General features: G+C 36.9%; 1 protein-coding gene across 1 annotated transcript in view; it reads left to right on the top strand.

Moving 5' to 3' along the window:
• Positions 1 to 23,163, top strand: part of CORIN (corin, serine peptidase) — a 256,114-nt gene that overhangs the window by 90,176 nt on the left and 142,775 nt on the right. The window contains exons 4-5 of the mRNA XM_032274329.1: positions 878 to 1,085; positions 20,536 to 20,717. Of these exons, the coding sequence (XP_032130220.1) occupies positions 878 to 1,085; positions 20,536 to 20,717 (390 nt within the window). The remainder of the gene's footprint in view (positions 1 to 877; positions 1,086 to 20,535; positions 20,718 to 23,163) is intronic.

The following is a 23,163-nucleotide window of genomic DNA, read 5'->3' as shown; positions in this document are numbered from 1 at the left end:
TACATATTAATATAAATATCTCATAAAATTCTATCATATGGACCCATGCCAACATTTTTGTTTATATCAGGTCAACCAGGCAAATTTCTCGATTGAAGGAGTTGGAAAGGCTGTGGATGTGGTGGTACCCAAAAGAGCCAGATATGAAAGAAGATAATGTCAGAGGCTCTGAGCTGCTCCTGATCTATTGATCTTTGCATAATTGTGTGTTTTTAACAAAAATAATTGTTACAAATTGTTTTGTGACTTCCTACTTTTATTTTTTTATTGTATTATGAGCATCATTCCATGTGATTAAATAGTCTTCTGAAGCATTTTTTATGTACCTAAATTAAATATTATGTTGTTTGTTCCATATATTTTAGAACAATTTTTTTTGCTGAATATTTAGATGATTTCTATCTTTTAAAAATTATAAACTATACAGAGATCAATATCCCCGTAGATAAATCCACATTCACAACTATGATTATTTCCTTAGGATAAATTTAAGCATATAATTACATAGATTTCTAGAAATGACCTGACAATGCCAAGGAATATACATGTTGAAAAGATTTTTTGATACATATTGCTCTGCCCAGCTGTGATGCAAAAGAAAAGGTGATTGTCAATTTATATACCTACCAGCTATGTATGGAGAGTATGTATTTTCCACATGTTTTCCCAGGACACAAATGCTCTTTCTCTGTAAATATTTGTAGCTTGATTTCTTTATCATATATGTACACATACTTACATGCACTTATGTGTATGATTGCATAACTAAAATTGTTCTTATGAAATATGCTTTATCTTACAAACAAAAATTAAATGAATTTGCAAACATATACTTCTGATGTGTCCACTCTTAAATGTAATTGTCTTCACTTTCCAGGTGCCTGCATGAACATCACCCATAGCCAGTGTCAAATGCTGCCCTACCACGCCACTCTGACACCTCTCCTCTCAGTTGTCAGAAACATGGAAGTGGAGAAGTTCCTCAAGTTTTTCACATATCTCCATCGCCTCAGTTGCTATCAACATATCATGCTGTTTGGCTGTAGCCTCGCCTTCCCCGAGTGCATCACTGATGGCGATGACAGGTATTTCATAACCCAAATCATTCAGTGATGAGTTGGTTATAGCAGAAGTGTCCTAGGGGGAAAAATTACCCAAACTACTCCCTTTCATTTTGGTTGTTTTTAAAGGAGTAAAATCCCCTACATTAGTCATAACCAGTTCTAATTCTTTGGAAATAGAAATGTTTTGAAAACCTGGAATAATTTTATTTATGGGAAAAATTATTCAGATTGTGAGATTGATGCTGTCAGGGATTCCATAATAGCTGTTCCAGTGAGAATCCAGGAGAAGACAGACAACAACACACTCAAAGGGGTGATAAGAGAGTTTCTTGAAGAGACTATTTATGGAGTTGTGGGCAGGGTTAAGAGAACAAATAAGAAATGGGAGGCACCAGGGTCTCATGATAGGGGGATGCAGTTCCACCAGCCAAGACTTGAAAAGAAATAATGGCCAGTAGCACCTAGAGAGAGTTGTATCTACGGGTAAAGGGTCTCGGACAGTTCAGGTGCTATGACCCTAGGCAGAGGAGTATGGCCACTGCCCTTCCTTCAGTCTTGCAGTGTGAGAGAAGGAGGGATAAATACCCTGACCTCACTCTCCTCCCAGCCTCCCATCTTCCAGTGCCTCTCACCAAATGAACTCACCCACAACCAGAGGACAAGGGTGCATAATTCATGTGAGCATAGTGGATGAGATCCAGAATCTCAACTACATTTCATCAGCTCAAAAAGCCCAAATCTTGTACTCTAAAGCAAATATCAGCCATACATAGATGTTGGGTGGTTCTTCTGCTCAACACTGGGAGGCACAGCAGGGCAAGAAGGGTAAAGAGTAGATACAAGGAGAAAGAAAGAGGCTATCCAGCACAATATCAAACAGGATCAGGTACAATTTCAATAAGTACATCAATCAAAAGTATATCATGAGATTTTTGAAATACGAAGTATACACTTAAAACATTCAAAGCATATTCACATACATCAATTCACATATAACATCAATGATTAACATTAACATAAATTTGTGAGAACTTGATTCCAATACTTGTGGATAAATTTGAGGAGTCAGGACTTCAGTGGAGAAAGTAATTGTAAAGGTCCTGAAAGTAGCAAGAGAATCAGAATTAAATGTGGAGCCTAAAGATGTGACTAAATTGCTACAATGTCATGATCAAACTTGAATGGATGAGGAGTAGCTTTTTATGGATGAACAAAGAAAATGGTTTCCTGAGATGAAATCTATTCCTGGTGAAGATGCTATGAACATTATTGAAATGACAACAAAGATTTTGAATATTATCTAAACTTAGTTTGATAAAGCAGTAGCGGGATTTGAGGTTTAGATTTACATTGCCCTGATGATTAGTGATGTTGAACATTTAAAAATATACCTGTTGGCTATTTATATGTCTTCTTTGAGAATTATCTATTGAGGTTTTTTCTGCCCATTTTGTCATTAGGTCGTTTGTTTTCTTGCTACTGAGGTGTTTGGGTTCCTTATGTATTTTGGATATTAACTAACCCTTTATCAGATGTATAGCTTGCAAATATTTTCTCCTATTCCATAGGCTGTCTCTTCATTTTTTTATTTCCTTTGCTGTGCTGAAATTATTAGTTTGATGAAATCCCATCTGTCTACTTTTGCTTTTGATGTTTGACCTTTTGGGGTCATTTCCCCAAAATAATTAACCAAACTATAGGCTTTCCCTATGTTTTCTTTTAGTAGTTTCATAGTTTGGAGGGTCACATTTAAGTCTTTAATCCATTTTGAATTCATTTTTGCATATCCTGTATGGCAAGAGTCTAATTTTATTCCTCTGTAGGTTGATATGCAGTTTCCCTAAGACCATTTATTGACTGTCTTTTCTCCATTGCACGAAATAACTGTCCTTTCTCCACTGTGTGTTCTTGGTAACTTTGTCAAAAACCAGTTGGCTGTAAAGGCATGGATTTATTTCTTGGATCTCGATTAGATTCCATTGGTCTGTGAGGCTGTTTTTATACCAATACCATACTGTTTCAGTTACTATGTGTATTATGCCAGTTTCACACTGCTATAAAGGACTGCATGAGATGGGTAATTTATAAGTGAACGAGGTTTAATTGACTCACAGTTCTGCATGGCTGGGAAGGCCTCAGGAAACTATAATGGTAGAAGGTGAAGCAAACATGTCCTTCTTCACGCGATGGCAGGAAGGAGAAGTGCTGAGCAAAAGGAGGAAAAGTCCCTTATAAAACCATCAGATCTCATGAGAACTCACTTACTATCATGAGAACAGCAGCATGGGGGTAACTGCCCCAATGATTCAGATACTTCCCACAGGGTCCCTCCTGTGACAAGTGGGGATTATGGGAACTGCAATTCAAGATGAGATTTGGTTGGGGACACAGCAAAACCATATCACAATGCTTTACAGTATATTTTGAGGTTAGGTAGTGTGATGCCTCCAGCTTTATTTATTTTTTTTTGATCAAGTTTGCTTTGGCTAATTTGTCTTTTGTGGTTCCATGCTAATTTGGGGATTATTTTTTCTATTTCTGTGAAAAATGTCATTGGTATTTTGATAGGAATTGCATTGACTCTGTAGATCACTTTGGGTAGTATGGACATATTAACAATATGAATTCTTCCAATCCATGAACATGCCTATCTTTCTATTTGTGCCTTCTTCAATTTTTTTCAATGTTTATAATTTTTAGTGTAGAGATCTTTCACTTCCTTGATTAAATTTATTCTGAAGTTTTTTTATAGCTATTGTAAGCAGGATTGTGTTTTTAAAATATATTTTTCAGATAGTTTGCTGTGTGTGTATAGAAGTCCTATTGATTTTTTTTTGTTATTGATTTTGTAACCTGCTACTTTAATGAATTTGTTTATAGATCTAACAGTGTGTGTGTGTGTGTGTGTGTGTGTGTGTGTGTGTTTGCGCACGCGCACACGCGCACATGCACGTGAAGTCTTTGGGATTTTCTTTAGGGTTTTCTATATGTGTAAGGTCATGTTGTCTGCAAACAGGGACAATTTAATATTTTTCTTTCCAATTTGGATGTCTTTTTCTTTCTCTTGCCTAATTGCTCTGACCAGAATTTCTAATGCTATGTTGAATAAAAGTAATTAGATTGGGTATCCTTGTTTTATTTCGGATTTAAAGGAAACACTTTTAAAATTCAATAAACATGTACATTGAGTATGATGTTAGCTGTCGGTTTTTCATCTTTATTGTGTTGAAGCACTTTTCTTCTATACCTAATTTGTTGAGATTTCTTTTTTATCACGAATGAATCTTGAATTTTGTCAAATGCTTGTCTTGCATTTATTGTTGTGATCATATGTTTTTGTCCTTCATTCTGTGAAGGACAAATATGATGTATCATGTTTATTTAATTGCTTATGTTCGGCCACATTTTCATACCTGTGATGAGTCCCATTTGATCATGGTGAGTGTTTTTTTTAATGTTTGTTTGAACTTTGTTTGATAGTATTTTGTTTAGGATTTTTGCATCTATGTTCATCAGGGATATTGGCCTGTAATTTTCTTTTTTTGTTCTGTTTTTATCTAGTTTTGGTGTCAGAGTAATGAGTTTGGAAGTATTCTCTCCTATTCAATTTTTTGGAAGCGTCTGAGAAGAGTTGGTATTAGCTCTTCTTTAAATGTTTCATAAAATTTAGCAGTGAAACCATCAGGTCCTGGGCTTTACTTTGATGGGAGACTTTTTTTTTTTAATGGCAGTTTTTAAAAACTTTTTAAATTATACTTTAAGTTCTGGAGTACATGTGCAGATTGTGCAGCTTTGTTAACACAGATATACATGTGCCATGGTAGTGGCTTTCTGCATTCATTGCCCCATCATCTACATTAGGTATTTCTCCTAATGCTATCCCTCCCCAATCACCCCACCCCCTGCTATTCTTCCCCTATCCCCCCACCTCCCAGGCCCTAGTGTGTGATGTTTCCCTTCCTGTGTCCATGTGTTCTCATTGTTCAACACCCACTTATGAGTGAGAACATGCAGTGTTTGGTTTTCTGTTCTTGTGTCAGTTTGCTAAGAATGATGGTTACCAGTTTCATCCAGGTCCCTGCAAAGGACAGGAACTCATCTTTTTTATGGCTACATAGTATTCCATGGTATATGTGTGCCACATATTCTTAATCCAGTCTATCATTGATGGGCATTTGGATTGGTTCCAAGTCTTTGCTATTGTGAACAGTGCCACAATAAACATACGTGTGCATGCATCTTTATAACAGAATGATTTATAATCCTTTGGGTATATACCCAGTAATGGGATTGCTGGGTCAAATGGTATTTCTATTTCTAGATCCTTGAGGAATTGCCACACTGTCTTCCACAATGTTTGAATTAATTTACACTCCCACCAACAGTGTAAACGTATTCCTATTTCTCTACATCCTCTCCAGCATCTGTTTTCTCCTAATTTTTTAATGATTGCCATTCTAACTGGTGTGAGTTGATATCTCATTGTGGTTTTGATTTGCATTTCTCTAATGACCAGTGATGATGAGCTTTTTTTCATGTTTGTTGGCTGCATAAATGTCTTCTTTTGAAAAGTGTCTGTTCATATCCTTTGCCCACTTTTTGATGGGGCTGTTCTGTTCTGTTCCATTGGTCTAGATCTCTGTTTTGGTACCAGTACCATGCTGTTTTGATTATAGTAGCCTTTTAATGTAGTTTGAAGTCAGGTAGTGTGATGCCTCCAGCTTTGCTTTTGTTTTTGTTTTCGTTTTTGTTTTGTTTAGGATTGTCTTGGCTATGCGGGATCTTTTTTCGTTCCATATGAAGTTTAAGGTGGTTTTTTCCAATTCTGTGAAGAAAGTCATTGGTAGCTTTACGGGGATAGCATTGAATCTATAAATTACTTCTGACATTATGAACATTTTCACAATATTGATTCTTCCTAACCATGAGCATGGAATGTTTTTCCATCTGTTTTCATCCTCTCTTACTTCTTTGAGCAGTGGTTTGTAGTTCTCCTTGAAGAGGTCCTTCACATCCCTTGTTAGTTGTATTCCTAGGTATTTTATTCTCTTTGTTGCAATTGTGAACGGGAGTTCACTCATGATTTGGTTCTCTGTCTATTATTGGTGTATAGGAATGCTTTCGATTTTTGCACATTGATTTTTTTATCCTGAGACTTTGCTGAAGTTGCTTATCAGCTTAAGGAGAATCTGGGCTGAGATGATGGGGTTTTCTAAATATACAAACATGTCATCTGCAAACAGGGACAATTTGATGTCCTCTTTTCCTATTCAAATATCCTTTATTTCTTTCTCTTGCCTGATGGCCCTAGCCAGAACTTCCAATACTATGTTGAATAGGAGTGATGAGATAGGGCATCCTTGTCTTGTGCCAGATTTCAAAGGGAATGCTTCCAGTTTTTGCCCGTTCAGTATGATATTGGCTGTGGGTTTGTCATAAATAGCTCTTATTATTTTGAGATACGATCCATTGATACCTAGTTTATTGAGAGTTTTTAGCATAAAACGCTGTTGAATTTTGCGGACGGCATTCTCTGCATCAATTGAGATAATCATGTGGTTTTTGTCTTTGGTTCTGTTTATGTGGTGGATTACATTTATAGATTCGTGGATGTTGAACCAGCCTTGCATCCCTGGGATGAAGCTGACTTGATCGTGATGGGAGACTTTTATTACTAATTCAATCTCTTCACTCATTGTTAGTCTGTTATATTTTCCATTTTTTCATAATTAATCTTGGTAGGTTGTGCATGTCAAATAATCTATTCATGTCTTCTAGGTTATCTAATCAATTGGCATATAATTGTCATAATAATCTTCATGGTCCTTTGTATTTCTGTAGCATCAGTTGTAATGTCCCTTTGAATTGCATTTTGAAGTGCAAATACATTCCATGCTATTTGTACTGATTTGATTAATGTATAACATATGCGTGGAATAAGGGGAAAGCATTTATTATTTTAACTGGAAAAAGCCTACGCTGGTATAGCATTGAGGTAGAATAAAAACAGTAGATTCTGAATTGTAGAAGTAACTGAAGAACTATTACCCAACAGCATTCAGGAAAATGTTTTGTCGTAAACTATCAGTTTCAGGTGTTTTCACAGTATGAAGAAAGAGATGTACTATTAGGCCTTCCCCATGAGTGAAAAGATGGGGTGGTAGTGAAGATGCCCTTTATGTTCCTAGACTGCAGTAGTATGAAAGGGTGGTTGTGAGGGTCTCCTAGGGCTGCCATAGCAAATGACTACAATCTGTGTGGCCTAAACACAGACATTTATTCTCTTCCTGTTCTGGAGGCTTGAAGTTCAAAGCCTGGCAAGGCCATCCCCTTCTTCTGGGGCTCCTGAAAGAACTCATTTCCTTCCTTTGCCAACTTCTGGTGGTTTCAGATGTTCCTTGACTTATGGCCAAATCGTGTTTGCCTCTGCCTTCACCTTCACATGGTCTTCTCCTCTGTATGTCTGTGTCTTCTCCTCTTTTGTTTCTTGTGTGGGCACTTGTCATTGAATTTCCTGCCCACCCAGACAATCCAAAATGACATCTTCATCTCAAGATTCTTCATTACGTCAACAAAGACCCTTTTTCCAAATAAGATAATATTCACAGCTTCCAGGAGTTAGGACATGAACATATTTTTTTCTGGGGGACACCATTCAACACACAGTAGTGGTTGAGAAAGGAAGCTAGAGAGGCAAATGCAACAGGCCCCTCATCTGTGAAAGTATATAGTAGTGGTATTTACTTTACAAAGTTAATGTGGGGATTAAGTGATAAAGCATACTTGGAACAGTGCCTGGCTCTTACAGAGGAGCTCAATAAATGTCATCAACAGTTATAAGATAGTAGATTGAAAAGGATAGGTAGTACTAATGAAATGTGAAGGTTACTCATTAATAATTATTAACTACTTATAAATTGTTATTAAAATATTATCAATTATTATTTTATTAATATTAGCTAATTATTAATGAAATAAGCATTCCTAACATATTCTAAGTATTATTTGTTAATTATAATATGAATAATTAATATTAATTATCAATTATTTATTAATCATTAATAAAATAAGTATTGCTAACATATGCTAAGTATTCAAAGTATTGAAGGATTACAAAGAATGTAGAATACTATACAGATTAAAACAAAATTAAGTAGACTACATAGAGCTTCTGGAGCTGGATGTCAGTTCCATTTCTGCTTGATTTTTAATAATTTCATTTACCATCCTTTCCTTTAATTTTTCTATAGGCTCTTGTGTATACATAAATTAAGATAATAAAAGAAAGTACATTCAGCTTCCAGTAGTCTCTAATTCATTTTTATCATTCTCCTGATTATAATTCAGTCTCTCCTTGAATTATCAGTTGTAAATTTCTACTTAAGCTGCTCATAGTTTAAGGGCCCTTTTAGGTACACTTTGCTTTTCCCCTGACTGATTCATTGTGATAAGTGTGCTAACATGGTCATTTTTAACTTTCTATTTTAATGAATAATGATATCCATTATTATATTAGTTTTCAGCTATCCTGTGTGGACTTATTTTATTTTTTATTATTCCATTTATTATTATTTATTTATTTTGAAAAAGAGTCTTGCTCTGTTGCTCAGGCTGGAGTGCAGTGGTGCGATCTCGGCTCATTGCAACTCCTGCCTCCTCGGTTCAAGCAATTCTCCCTGCCTCAGCCTCCTGAGTAGCTGGGATTTCAGATGCCCGCTACCACACTCGGCTAATTTTTATATTTTTAGTAGAGACGGGGTTTCACCATGTTGGCCAGGCTAGTCTCAAACTCCTGACCTCAAGTGATCCACCCCCCTTAGCCTCCCAAAGTGGTTGGATTACAGGTGTGTGCCACTGCACCCGGCCCTGTATTTATTATTATATTTGATTTTATAATTGCAATTTCAGACCAATGCTTATTGCTGTCACTTAGTGTAAGTGTGGGATATGCAAGTTAAATTTAATAAGCACAGTACGTTTAGAGAAATAAAATGTATTATAAAAATATTCTAAAGTCACACATATTTTTCTTATATATTTCCTTATTTTGGATCATTCATCATACTAATTTATTCTGCTATGCAAATAATGAAAATTTATTTGTATTTCATCCAAGAGACAATACCTACTTAATACTATTTAAAACTTAATTTAAAAATATTGTAATGGTATGTATAAATGTTTTAAATCTGAATCCTTTGAGACCTCAGATCCTCATCTACTATATTGTATGTTATAATAATGAACTTTCACAGTTTCTACTTTAGACTGTGTCTGCTTTTAATAAATGTATGTACCATGTACTGCAAAACAGACTAATTGAAATGGAGGAGACCCAGCAGATTGTCTCCACCTTGCTTATATGTTCCAGTACTTTGCAGAGATATTCCATGCTCATGAAATGAAATCTCAACATTAAGAATTTGAAGTGATGGCCATTTATTTTTCTCTCTGACATACTGAGGTGCCACTAGGTCCTAAACAAATATTCTTAATATCCAGAGCAATTATATAAAAAATTTTATTTAGCCAATGACTAAGATTAAAATTTACACCCGAAGCATGGAAACTACATGTTTTCTGTCATGTACTCACTTTTCCATATATATTACAGTTTTCTTTAGTGTACTTAAGACTGGTAGATTTCCAGTGAGAACCAAATGAGTTTCCTTAAATGAGCTTCTTGAAAAACACCATACTTTTACCCCAATTTTATATTATGTGTGTTCACTGAAGATTAAAGAATTTCATCTGGCAACTGCAGAGAATGCAATTCAAAGTCTGGGGGCAGATGACACTTGATTCAAAGCACAGCACTGCCCGTTGCCAGTGATACGTCTTTGCCATAGTTTCTGAAGCCTTCTTTGCTCCTCTAGTGTTGTAGACCTTGCTCTAGTTGCACTGACTTTCCTTTCTACCTCTCAAAAATGCCAACCTCTTTCTAGCTTTTTTTTGCACGTAATGCTTCTTTTGCCCGGTAGTATCTTTCTCCACACACTAAGCCCTCTTCTCAGAAGACATCTCTGCAGAGACATCTCTGATCACCCTCAATAGGGCCTGTTATTTTTCACCATGGCACGGATATATTTCCTTTTGGCTGTTTATATATTGCCTCTCTTACAAGCTCCACAGTGGCAGAGAACTTGTTGCCTTTGTACATCATTGTATGCCTGTTGTTTGGAACACTGCCCAATATATAGCTGGTGCTCATTAAATATTTGTTTGAGTAAAGGAATAAATAAATGAACTCTTCAGTCAGGGAATCCAACTAAATGTCTAGGTTAATGATAGTTTGAAATATGTTGACTATAGTTGTACTAATTTTTTGTGTAATCTATATGTCCCTAAAATTTTTGTATAAATCAAATTTTGTATGTATACTAAAGGAATTGAAACTTTAAGGTGACTTGGATAATATTGCCAGAGATAACTGAGCTTTGTTTTGAAGCTCCTGAGCTTCCCTTTATAAAATCAGTCAACACTGATGAACTGGTTGGCAGAATAACCAGCTAAAAGATACTGAATTAACTCTTACTTCTCCATCTCTGTTAAAATCCTGGGCCCAATGGATGAGGAATCACTAGATTGTGCCTGAAGACTGGCTTGGCAGCTCTGAGCTTCTTAATATTAACTCATATGCACTCAGGTAAAAAGATTTTCTAATTGAAAACCTTAGCATTAAGGTTTATATAAAGAACAGAAAGAAAACAAAAATGAAATGTCTAGAGGATACTGACGAGAATAGCGATTGAGAATCTGTTCATGTGAACAATACTTAAGGGAACTGGGGGTGCGAAGCTCTGAGGGTGCACCGTGGCTGTTCTCAAATGTTTCTGGGCCATGAGATGGAAGGAGAGCATACTTTTTCTGTGTTCCTTTACAGAGCAAACATATTAATAGAATCAGTAATTGAAAGTCATTGACAAGTAAATTCCTACTTAAGTAAGGAAAGAATTTTATGGATAATAAACTATAAATATAGAATTGTCATCTAAGGAAATGATGAGTTTGCTGTTACTGGAGGTATTTAAACCGACTGATGAGAACTTACTGGAGACACTAGGGTAAGGAATCCAGCGTCGTAACGTTAATTAGTTTCTCACTGGGTTGAGAGGGAGGTCCATTTACAGTGGCCTATGGCCCTGATGAATAAGGAGCTCTAAAAACTCATGAAATAAGATGAAGAAAATTAAGCTTAGCATAGGTTTTTCTCAAAAAACATGTTTATGTTTGCTTTGGAATACTAATCATAGAATCTACTTGAAGGTTTTGAGGGAGATTGTGTTGACATATGTTGGTTCATATCCAGTAGCAGCAACTGGTCACCTAACTGCCTTCAGAAGGAATGGGTTGAGTTAACTGCAGGACTTCTGCTTTACTGAGTTGAGTATGCAAACTGGGATCCTGCTACCTAAAGTCCTCTTTCTCATCAGTGCAAATCCTGTTTCTCACCTAAACAAATATTAAACAAATATTTACAGGCTATCACCCTGGGGAGGAGCTGTCATCTGCTTAGCTCCTAAGACCCTCTGTGTCTTGGGTGGATTGGTCTTTGCTTAAACAGTTCATGGTAGAAAACAGAATTTCAGGCTCTAGACGTTAAGTTACCTATGCCCCAAATGATTTCACATTTTGGAATAAATGGAAACATTAAAGAATAAAACATTTTCATAATTATAATTTCTAAAATGTATATAGATCAATAGTCAAACAAAAAGGATGAGCATTGCTGCTATTACCAAAGAAATATTGTGAAAGTCATTTGCTGCTTACTTTCCTGAATTTGTCTGCTAACCTGGAAACAGCAGTCAGCCCCACCAGTTCTGGATACCTGGCTGTTCAGGTGACTGGTTGTAGCAACGTTCCCTTTTCAACATCAGGCAACACTGGTGACATAGTTGCTTTTTTGGCATTATACATAAAATATGAAGTGATAGATGAGGTTTCATTTTATGAGCCAAAATGGCTCAAAGCATAGGTAAGATACAGTCATGTAATTCTGATTACTTTCATTTTGCAAAGATGTAAAACTAGAGAATCAGGCCGTGACAGATCAAATGTTTCTAAAAATGCCTTGTCATGTTACTTACCGTGTCACAAGCACACACATTTCATCAAGCTCTGTGCAGTACTTTTCTCCTCAATAATTCATTGGTATTATGTAGCTCTGACTAGAACCTATAAATAATATTTGTGATTCAGTTTATTCGAAGATCCATATTTATGGCGTTATTTTATAATGTGTAAAAATCAAAACATGTTCTGCAAAATAATTAAACAATTGTAAGTTTCTTTTGTGATCTGTTAATCTTTCAACCCCGGGGCCCTGGTAAGTATGCCAAATATTAATGAGAATCCGGAACGTTTTGTTAAAAGATTATGGAATTTTAGATTCTCTTTCAGAGTGGCTGTGTGGTTTTTACATTATTCAAGCCCATAATTCAAACTGTGTTAAGTATTTTCCCTGTCAGTATTTTTTTCAAGTTTCTCTATTTTCTGTCTGTTAGCATTTTCTCAAGTTTTTCTATTTTAAGAGTGACACACTACTATTGGCATATAAACAAGACCCTCAGTCTGTAGGCTTTTCATTTACAACAACTTACTGAATTTAACTTTTATGTGGGAATTATTTAAAATTATGCAGCATGTAGAGCTTGCTGACCTGAAGTGGTGGGTACCTCGTAGGCAGGGTAGTGTGAGCTTTTTGTACACCCCATTAAGTTGGGAGTTAGGTTCTCCTCCCAACTTTGCTACTGATAGCTTTCTCTCAGGCAGGAATCGCATCTGCATGTGATTCATTTACTTATTCAACAGATAATTATGGGGTGCTGATTGTGCCCAGGAGGGATAGAGCTGCAAATGAAATAAAATATCCTTGGCTTCATGGAGCTTATGCTATATGGGTGAGAGGTAGGCAGTAAGCAAATTGAATAGGCAGATAATAAATAAATCCTCGTTTAGCAGATAGTGATAAGTGCAATGAAAACAGCAAAGCAGGGGAATGGAGAGCTTTGGGAGGGTGGGGGTATGGTGATAAGAGGTGCAATTTTAAGCAGTGTTGTTCAGGAAACCTTACTGCAAAGCTTACATTTGATCCATGAGGATATGGAAGTCCGTGAGGTGAGGAAGAGCCAATATACTGAGTGTCCTGTGGTAATTGACTAAAGTGGGAAAAAGATCATGATGGGATTAGTCCTGCAAGCAGTTACTGTTGCCAAGGTTGGAAGTGTGGGTCAGAGGCCCAGCCGTAAGGGAGGGATAGAGGGTCTTACCAGGAACTAGCTCTGCCTCAGCCCCTGGCATCAGTTTACTCAACAAAGATAATGGGAAAATTATCAATTTATTTATTTCTTTAGCAAACACTTATTGGTGCCTGCAATGTGCCAGGCACACTGCTAGATGCTGGGATATGGAAATCAATAAAACATAATACTGTCTTCAAGGGGCTCAGCATAATAGAGGACCAGACACAAACACAATTAAATTGCTGTAAAATGTAATTGGTTCACAAGGTGTAGGGGGGCTACACAAAAGGGGTAGGAATTCATTTTATCTGGTATTGTTAGGGAAGGCTACTAGCAGTGAGGAGGTAACTGCTGAAATTAATTTTGGAGGAAAAAGAAAAATTTGCCATGTAAACAAGGTGGGAGAAAAAGGCAACTGAGGTGGAGTAACAGCCAGATCTACCTTATATTAGAGAGAATACAGCTGGTTTAATTTTTTTTTCTAGAAAATAAAATAGGAGAGAAGGGAAAATGGAGTTGAAGGATTTTAAGGAAGTAAGACTGGCAGTATTTAGTGATTATTTGCATATGCATGGCGAAGTTGACTAGAAAGGTTTTTGGACTTGGAGACAGGTAGGTGGTATTACCACCAAAAACGTGATTTATATGCAGTCAGATGCTCTACCTCTGAGCTATACCCCCTGAAAAAATAATGTATATGAAAGAGGAGTGGCGGTAGTGATGGAAAAGGAGTTAATATTGAGACCATTTCTTACTTTGGTTCAAGAAGTTGCTGGCAGAAATTTTCTCTTGAGTGGAAATGAAAACGGCTTTCCTTCTGTAATAGATGACATGATTGAGGCTTTTATTCAGTGGTGTGCTGGTAAATTGGATCCCTGAAAAAGAAAAAAACAAACCAATAACAAAACCATTATTTGTAGGCTTTGCTGATTCTTGTGGTGTAAACGCTCCTACCAGATCTCAAGCTAATCATAGTGAGCTATCTGCTCACACGCCACTGCGTTTTATCCCTTGACAAGTATTTGCTGAGCTTTCTCTAGGCATAGGGCATGCAGCTTTGTGTTGGCTATTTCTCATTTACTTCTCCACATCTACTTTCCACCCTCCTCTATCCCAGCTCTTCCGAGGAGAAGCCACTTCAACAGTGGCTAATTTTCTAGCTTCCTGTTAGGTTCAGCCAATGGAAACCACCACATGAGATCAGAGTGCGGGAGGATAGGCAGGTTGGGTAGTGATCCCCTGGTTTCCTTTCTGCTAGGTTACATGGGTTGGCTGCAACCTGCTATAAGAGGCCACAATCCCTATCAAGCAGCCTTCCTTAAACAACTCTCTTCAAGTTCCAGAAAATTCTCCTTCCCCTTGTCTCTTAAACCAAGTGTGCTAATAGCTCCAGCCTGCTGTACTATCCCTTGTTGATTTTTCTAAACCCTGCTGTACTTTTTCGCTCTGTAGGAGTAGGAGATCAGAGCCCTTTCATTAAACATTCTGCAGTGATCTTGCTTTAGTGGCTCACCTCATTCTTGGTAGGATCATGACTATTGCAAATGAAGATAAAGAATGACACAGTCCTGGATTTTAGAGTCAGGCCAACGTGACCAAAAAATACCCCAGTTGCTTCCATTATTTATCTTCTGATGGGAGATGATGACACATGTAAAAATTCCCTTGCACAGCTTTCCATCCCCACATTTAGTGGAGTAGAAACCAAGAAACCACTTTCCTGCCTCTCTCATACCCCACTAACCCCAACCTCTTATAAGGTCTCTTGAGGGCACCGCAATATGCTGACATAGGAAACCAATGCAGTTGGCCCATCATAGGGAGAACAAGCCATCTATTGTTATTTGGGTTTTCCAGTAGTGTTGTCATTTATTGATTTGTGTTTCTGTGTTATCTGTTGCTCATGGATTATGCAAGGAGGTCAGATAGGCAAGATATTTAGGAGCACTGGGCTGGAGTCACAGTATTTGGCTATGAAATCTGTTTAAGCTTTAATTTCCTCATAATGCAATAGGAGAAAGTGGGAGTAGATTATCTTGGAAGACTCTTCCACATTAACATTCTCTTCATGACTAAGTAAGGTCTGCAGCTTCGGGAGCTGTGACTATGATTTGGTGAGCATTGTTCACTGAACAGCTCAGCCTAATAAAGACAAATTTAAGAATGTATTTTTAAAAAGATGATTGTATGAATCTTGTCAATGAATAGGTCATTAAACTCAGTAGCATGCCTCTGACAACGTGATGTGTCAAGAAAAGTGTATTAGTTATATATTGTTGCATAACAAATTACCACAAACCTATCAGCTTATAAAACAACACACATATATTATTGCACAAATTTCTGTGGGTCAAAAATCTGGGAGTGGCCCAGCCAGGTGCTTTAGGGTCTGTCACATTGGTGAAATAAAGACGTTGGCAGGGTTGGGGTCTTATCTGAAGGCTTGACTTGGGAAGGATCAACTTCCAAGTTCATGTGATTGTTGGAAGAACTTCATTTCCTTAAAGGCTTTGGTTGGAGGGCCTTAGTTCCTAGGTGGCTATCAGCCAGAGGCCACCTTCAGGTCCTTGCCATGTGGGTCTCCTCAATATGACAAAGCCAATAAGGGAGAGAGTCTCTTAGCAAGATAGAAGTCACAATCATATGTAGACTAATGACGAAATTGGCATGCCATTACCTTCTATTGGTTGGGAGCAAATCAGTCAGGCAACTCACACTCCAAACGAGGGAATTATACAGGGCATGAATACCAGGAAGCAGAGATCATTGGGGGGCATCTTAAAATCCACCTGTCACAAAGATTCTGTTTTTTTTTTTTTTTCCAGAAAAAAGAGTTTTAAATTCTGAGTTCTCCTAATATATTTAAAGATTAGTTTATTTGCCAAAAGTAAAAAGTGACAATTAAATGCAATGTAGGATCCTAAATGGAGATCCTGACAAAATTCAAATAAGGTCCTTAGTCTAGTTAAAGGTATGGTATCAATGCGAATTTCCTGGTTCTAATAATCATACTATGGTTATATAAGATGTTTACCTTAGGGGACTCTGGATCAAGGATATATGGAAATTTTCTGTACTATATTTATAATTTTTCTGTAAGTCTAACAGTAGTTCAAAATAAAAAGTTAAGAGAAAAGAGATTTATAAAACTTAAAAATCCATTAACCATATAAGCCTGCTTTGTAGCTATGACTTATTTAAAAATTTAAACTTTATGTTCTTATCAGAACTTGTTTTTTTGCAGATAAAATCTATACAGTAGTTTTGTTATGTGCATTGTAACACAATTATTGGAAGATAAATTCTCTAAATTTTTATAGATAAACTCTACAATTTTTGGTAGATAAATCATTTTAGAACACCCTTCCTAGTGAAAACACCATAAAAACTTCACTATCACTATATAGTGTATTATTCATACAATTATCAAGTGTTTCAACAAATAGTAATAGAGGTAGAATAAAAGCTCTCTGCTTTAACTTTAATTGAAATGTACTAGGGACTTTTGCATAACACCAAATTTACTTCAGACATCAGTTTAAAATAATCACAGTTTTAAAATAGTTTTTAGATAGCCAAAGTGGACTCCTTCCCTGTGCAGACCACTGTTTTAAGGTCATTAGTCTGTTGCCTGGATATAGACACATATTCCAAAATAGTGTGGCCTATCTCACCACTGTGTTCCATGTGATGAAAAGCAAAATGCTTCAACCTTCCATAGACAGTTGAATTTTATGCAATGCAAGAACAAATTACTCCTCATATTGCTCACTGTTTGAAAGTGCTGCTATTTATTAATACTCTGTCACTATTTCACATATCCTGGTTCAGCAATTTAAAGCTTATGGGTCGCAGTTGGTTATACCTCTTAAGAGAAATATTTGGAAACACTGTAGACATTTTTCTTAGGCCCTATTTTTAGAATGGAGAGCCTAATGGTATTTTAATGTCTCTATATATTCCCAGAACAAATCTTGAGAAAAATGCCTGTTACCTTTTGAAATTTAGCAAAGCTGGTGGGATTATCAGTGCTCCTCTGAGAAACACTGCCTTAAAGAATGAATTTTGACCCAGAATGTTAGTAGTAAAAGGACTATGAAAAATGGTCCGCACTCCAGCTCTTCCAAAACCCTCATTTTTCAAGTGAGGAAACTGAGTCTTGGCATGAGTGGACTGTTGGCCCAAGCTCAAACAGTGGAGGAGTGGCCATGTGAAAGCTGCAGGTGATAGACTGAGGCATTCCTGCAGAATAAATGACCACCATAAGAGTCAATGACAGTGAGTCCATTTCTGAATTAAAGACTTAACTTTAGAACTTGAGAACAGTGTGCTGGCCTCCTGCATGAAACTTCATTTTTGTTACCCTAAAAGATTCTAAGAAAAGATATGGAATGATTAAAAAAAATTACTTTCAGAAATGAAGAAAGCTCCAGGAACCACTTGGGAGAGTTGTGCTCCAGAGTGTTATTCAGTTTTGCAGACATTTTTCTCATCTTCAAAAAAATGTTGAATGATTTTTTTACCCTTTAAATAATATCTGGAATTTCATCAGTTAGAGATTCCTTTGCCCCAGTGAGCAGTCTTCTTCTAATGATGCAAAAGTCTCGGGGAGGGTTAAGTGTTCATCTGTACTTATGTATTACTCTGTATTTTTTCATCCATTTTCTTATTTGAAAGCCTAATTGAAATCAGCTGCAATTAGGAGGGCAGTTTTGATTGTAGAAAGGGAATAATATGTTTCAAGCACTCTGGTAGAGGTGGCCATCTGGGTGGGGTGCTGGCATCAGGGTGATCAGGATGGCATTGGGACACTGGGATCCTGGCCAAGGACTGGGAGGCAAAGGAGGAACACCAGACAAGCCTAGCTTGTTTTACAGCTTTACTGTGGGCTGGCTGGCACCTACAGAAGAAAGCAGAAATGTCTTTACCCTTTCTTTGTGTCCCTTAGCCCCTTTGACAAATACTGATTCAATGCACATTTACTAGGTTTTTGTAGAATGAAGGGAAATCTCACGCATCATGTATATGATGGTGCCACTCAGAAAGTGCATATCAAGATTTGCACTCTCTGCTGGGTGCAGAGGCTTATGCCTGTTATCCTGGCACTTTGGGAGGCCAAGGCAGGCGATCACTTGAGGTCAGAAGTTCGAGACCATCATGACCAACATGTTGAAACCCCATCTCTACTTAAAATACAAAATTAGCTGGACGAGGCCACACATTGTAATCTCAGCTACTCGGGAGGCTGAGGCAGGAGAATCACTTGAAACCAGGAGGTGGAGCTTGCAGGTGCCACTGTAATCCAGCCAGGGTGACAAAGCCAGGCTCCATTTAAAAAAAAAAATTGTGTTGTGCTTTCAAGACATGCATTCATGAAATTAGGACTTACCTGTAATACAGTAGATAGAATAGGTCCTGGGCCAATCTGCCCGAGTTCTAATCCTAACTCTGACACTCATTCCCTCAGTGAACTTGGACAAATGCCTTATTTTTCTGTGCTTCATTTTCCTTATTTGTGTATTGGGGATGAGTAATAACACCTATTACTCATCCTGTTCTGAGAAATCAATGAGATGATGTGTGTGTGGCACTAAGAACGATGTCTGGCAAAGAATAAGTAATTTTATATACTCCACATTCCTTAATTGTGTATCCTAGTTTTAACTGAGAAAATATATTTGCTAACTTCTCTGGGATAAGATTCAGGACAGGCAGGAAATATTTAAAAAGTGTTATTTAAGTGATCCTTTCTCAGTCTTAGAAATATCTAATATATTTCAGGTGTCTTCTTTATACCAAGTAACTTCACTGAACAAATTCACATTTTATATGCTGAAGCTAATTCCTTCAAATACAAAACCTCTTCTTCAACATCTTCATTATTGAATTTGGTTACATATAAATGTATGTAGATAATTATAAGAATATCAGTATTCTAAAGGATACTCAGTTTTAAGGTGACTTTCTGAGATGAAGGTAAAATATTTTTTTCTGAATGTAATGGCTGAGGTTCCCTTTTCATTTTTATGTACAAAGATCTCTCCCCCAAGGTTATTTTACAGACCCTGTTTGTTCCATTTGATCTCAATGGCTGGCATATCCCTCTATGTTTTTGTAATCTGTAGAAATATGAATGGGGTATTATAAATGTGCTTATCTGATCAAGGAGTTTTGAAAGCCCAATGATCAGGTCCTTATAAGAAAAGAGCTAGGGAGAGTAGGTAAAATGTGTCCTGAAACTTAAAGCACCAAAATTCTATTCCTGCTTCTGCCATTGGGAGCTGTTTGACCTCAAATCCATCTAGAATCTCCCTGGAACTATTTCATGTGATGGATTGTTTAAGGTACTGTTTAAAGTTTGTTACATATCGAATACTGCACAATTCTGTGATACCTTGTTGACTCTACATTTGTGAAGTACATACTTTGATTTAACTGACATGTATATTTTCTTTCCCAGCTTCCTTAAAACTATTTGAAATTCCTTTACCAGTTGACCAGCCAGGGTGAGAGACGCAGCCTATAGCTGTAGCGTAGAAAGTTACCTGAGTCTGCAAGGAAGCAAGTCCATGGCCTTGACTTTGTTAGTATCCCATCTCCATCCACAGAGGTGTGGATCTAGGACTGTTTCATGTCATGTAAGTGAATAAAGATAAGCTCCAGGGGCTACTATTAACAGACAATTACTTGCATTTTTTTATTTTGCAGATGACATCTGAAAAGATAAATAACTGCACAAGGTCTTCCAAGTTGCCACTCACCTGCATTATGTTCCTTTTCCAGGGAGGCTGGGGAAGTTAATAATGGAACAGCTTACTCTCTGCTGCCTTTCAGAGATACTTGAATTTCTCAAAGGAAAGATAAAAATACAAGAACTTGTTTTTGACCTACTTCTGCCTTTGCAATTTGAAGGCCTTCATTTCCATGTTAATTTTCCCCTTTGATATTAATCAAGCTGTTTTAGGCTGATGACTATATTTTAGCTCAGTAAATATTTAAAAAAATTGTGATGAATACACCTACAAGAAATAGTTAGATGATGTAGAATTAGCTATTTCTTCTAGAATCAAGACAATAGAGTAGCTAAAATCATTGTCATTGGACTGAATGTAAAAATTTAAGTTGCTGACTATAGTAAGTATAAATTAACTTTAATTTCACTATTATTTCAAAAACTGTTCTGTATACATTAATTTTTCACCTTTCTCTCTTTTTTTTTTTTTCAGTCATGGACTCCTGCCCTGTAGGTCCTTCTGTGAGGCCGCAAAAGAAGGCTGTGAATCGGTCCTGGGGATGGTGAATTACTCCTGGCCAGATTTCCTCAAATGCTCCCAGTTTAGAAACGAAACCGAAAGCAGCAACGTCAGCAGAATTTGCTTCTCCTTGCAGCAGGAAAATGGAAAGCAATGTAGGTGTCTGTGTTTAATTTCATTTTTAGAAGTTTTTATTTGAGTATGCCATTTATACAGGAACGAATATAAATAATAAGTGCACAATCTGATAAATTTTAGCAAAGTGACAAGATCCCTGTAACCATTACCCAGATCAAGAAATAGAATATTAACAGCATCCTCAGAAATGCCTGCAAGCCCACTGCCTGTCATATCTCACCCTTCCAAAAGAAACCTCTGTTCTTACTTCTATCATCTAAGATGGTTTTGCTTAATTCCGAACTTCATATAAATGGAATCATACAAAATGTAACTTTTTAAAACCTGTCTTCATTTGCTCAGCATTATGTGCAAGAAATTAATTACATCTTCATATTGTGGTTCATTCATTCTCATTGTTACATACCATTCTAATAATATATGATTATACCACAATATATTTTTTCCATTCTGCTGTTGATGGACATTTGAGTTATGCTGTGGCAATCGGTTTGCCAGTATTTTATGGAAGATTTTTGTGTTTATGTTTATCATGGATATTGGCCTGAAGTTTTCTTTTTCTGTTGAGTCTCCTCTGCTGGGTTTTGGTATCAGGATGATGTTGGTCTCATAAAATGATTTGGGAAGGATTCCCTCTTTTTGCATTGTTTGGAATAGTTTCAGAAGAAGTGGTACCAGCTCCTCTTTGTATGTCTGGTAGAATTAGGCTGTGAACCCATCTGGACCTGGGCTTTTTTTGGTTGATAGACTCTTAATTGCTGCCTCAATTTGAGCCCTTGTTATTGGTCTATTCAGGGTTTTGACTGCTTCCTGGTTTAGGCTTGGGAGGGTGCAAGTGTCCAGGAATTCATCCATTTCTTCCAGGTTTTCTGGTTTATGTGCATAGAGTTGTTTGTAGTAATCTCTGATGGTAGTTTGTATTTCTGTGGAATCTGTGGTGATATCCCCTTTAATGTTTTTTATTCCATTTATTTGATTCTTCTCTCTTTTCTTAATCTGGCTAGTGGTATATTTTATGGATCTTTTCAAAAAACCAGATCCAGGATTTATTAATTTTTTGAAGGGATTTTTGTGTCTCTGTCTCCTTCGGCTCTGCTCTGATCTTAGTTATTTCTTGTTTTCTGCTAGCTTTTGAGTTTTTTTTTTTATCTTGCCCCTCTAGCTCTTTCAATTTTGATGATTGGGTGTTGATTTTAGATCTTTCCTTGCTTCTCATGTGGGCATTTATTGCTATAAATTTTTCTCTAGATACTGCTTTAAATGTGTCCCAGAGATTCTGGTACATTGTGTCTTTGTTCTTGTTGGTTTCAAAGAACATCTTTATTTCTGCCTTCATTTCATTGTTTGTCCAGTCAACATTCAAGAGCCAGTTGTTCAGTTTCCATGAAGTTATGAGGTTCTGAGTTAGTTTCTTAATCCTGAGTTCTAATTTGATTGCACTGTGGTCTGAGAGACTATTTGTTATAATTTCCGTTCTTTTGTATTTGCCAAGGAGTGATTTACTTCCAATTATGTGATCAATTTTAGAGTAGATGTGATGTGGTGCTGAGTAGAATGTATATTCTGTAAATTTGGTGTGGAGAGCTCTGTACATGTCTGTTAGGTTTGCTTGGTCCAGATGTGAGTGCAAGTCCTGGATATCCTTGTTAATTTTCTGTCTTGTTGACCTGTCTAATATTGACAGTGGAGTGTTAACATCTCCCACTATTCTTGTGTGGGAGTCTAAGTCTCTATGTAGGTCGTTAAGAACTTGCTTTATGTACCTCGGTGTTCCTGTATTGGGTGCATATATATTTAGGATCTCTAGCTCTTCTTGTTGCATTGATCCTTTTACCATTATGTAATGCCCTTCTTTGTCTCTTTTGATCTTTGTTGGTTTAAAGTCTATTTTATCAGAGATTTGGATTGCAACCCCTGCTTTTTTTTCTCTCTCCATTTGCTTGGCAAATCTTCCTCCATGCCTTTATTTTGAGCCTATGTGTATCCTTGCACATGAGATGGGTTTCCTGGATACAGCACACCAATGGGTTTTGATTTTTTATCCAATTTGCCAGTCTGTGTCTTCTGTTCAGGGCATTTAGCCCATTTACATTTAAGGTTAATATTTTTATGTGTGAATTTGATCCTGCCATTTTGATGCTACCTGGTTGTTTTGTCCAATAGTTGATGCAGTTTTTCATTGTGTCGCTGGTCTTTACCATTCGGTATGTTTTTGGAGTGGCTGGCACTGACTGTTCCTTTCTATGTTTAGTGCTTTTTTCAGGAGCTCTTATAAGGCAGGCCTGGTGGTGACGAAATCTCTTAGCAATTGCTTGTTTGTAAAGGATTTTATTTCTCCACTTATGAAGCTAAGTTTGGGTGGATATGAAATTCTAGGTTGAAAGTTTTTTTCTTTAAGAATGTTGAATAGGGCTGGGTGCAGTGGCTCAAGCCTGTAATCCCAGCACTTTGGGAGGCCGAGGT

Source organism: Sapajus apella, unplaced genomic scaffold (genome assembly GCF_009761245.1).
Source record: "Sapajus apella isolate SASKATOON/1434 unplaced genomic scaffold, GSC_monkey_1.0 scaffold5, whole genome shotgun sequence".
Classification (NCBI taxonomy): domain Eukaryota; kingdom Metazoa; phylum Chordata; class Mammalia; order Primates; family Cebidae; genus Sapajus; species Sapajus apella.
This window is presented reverse-complemented; position numbering and strand designations above follow the sequence as displayed.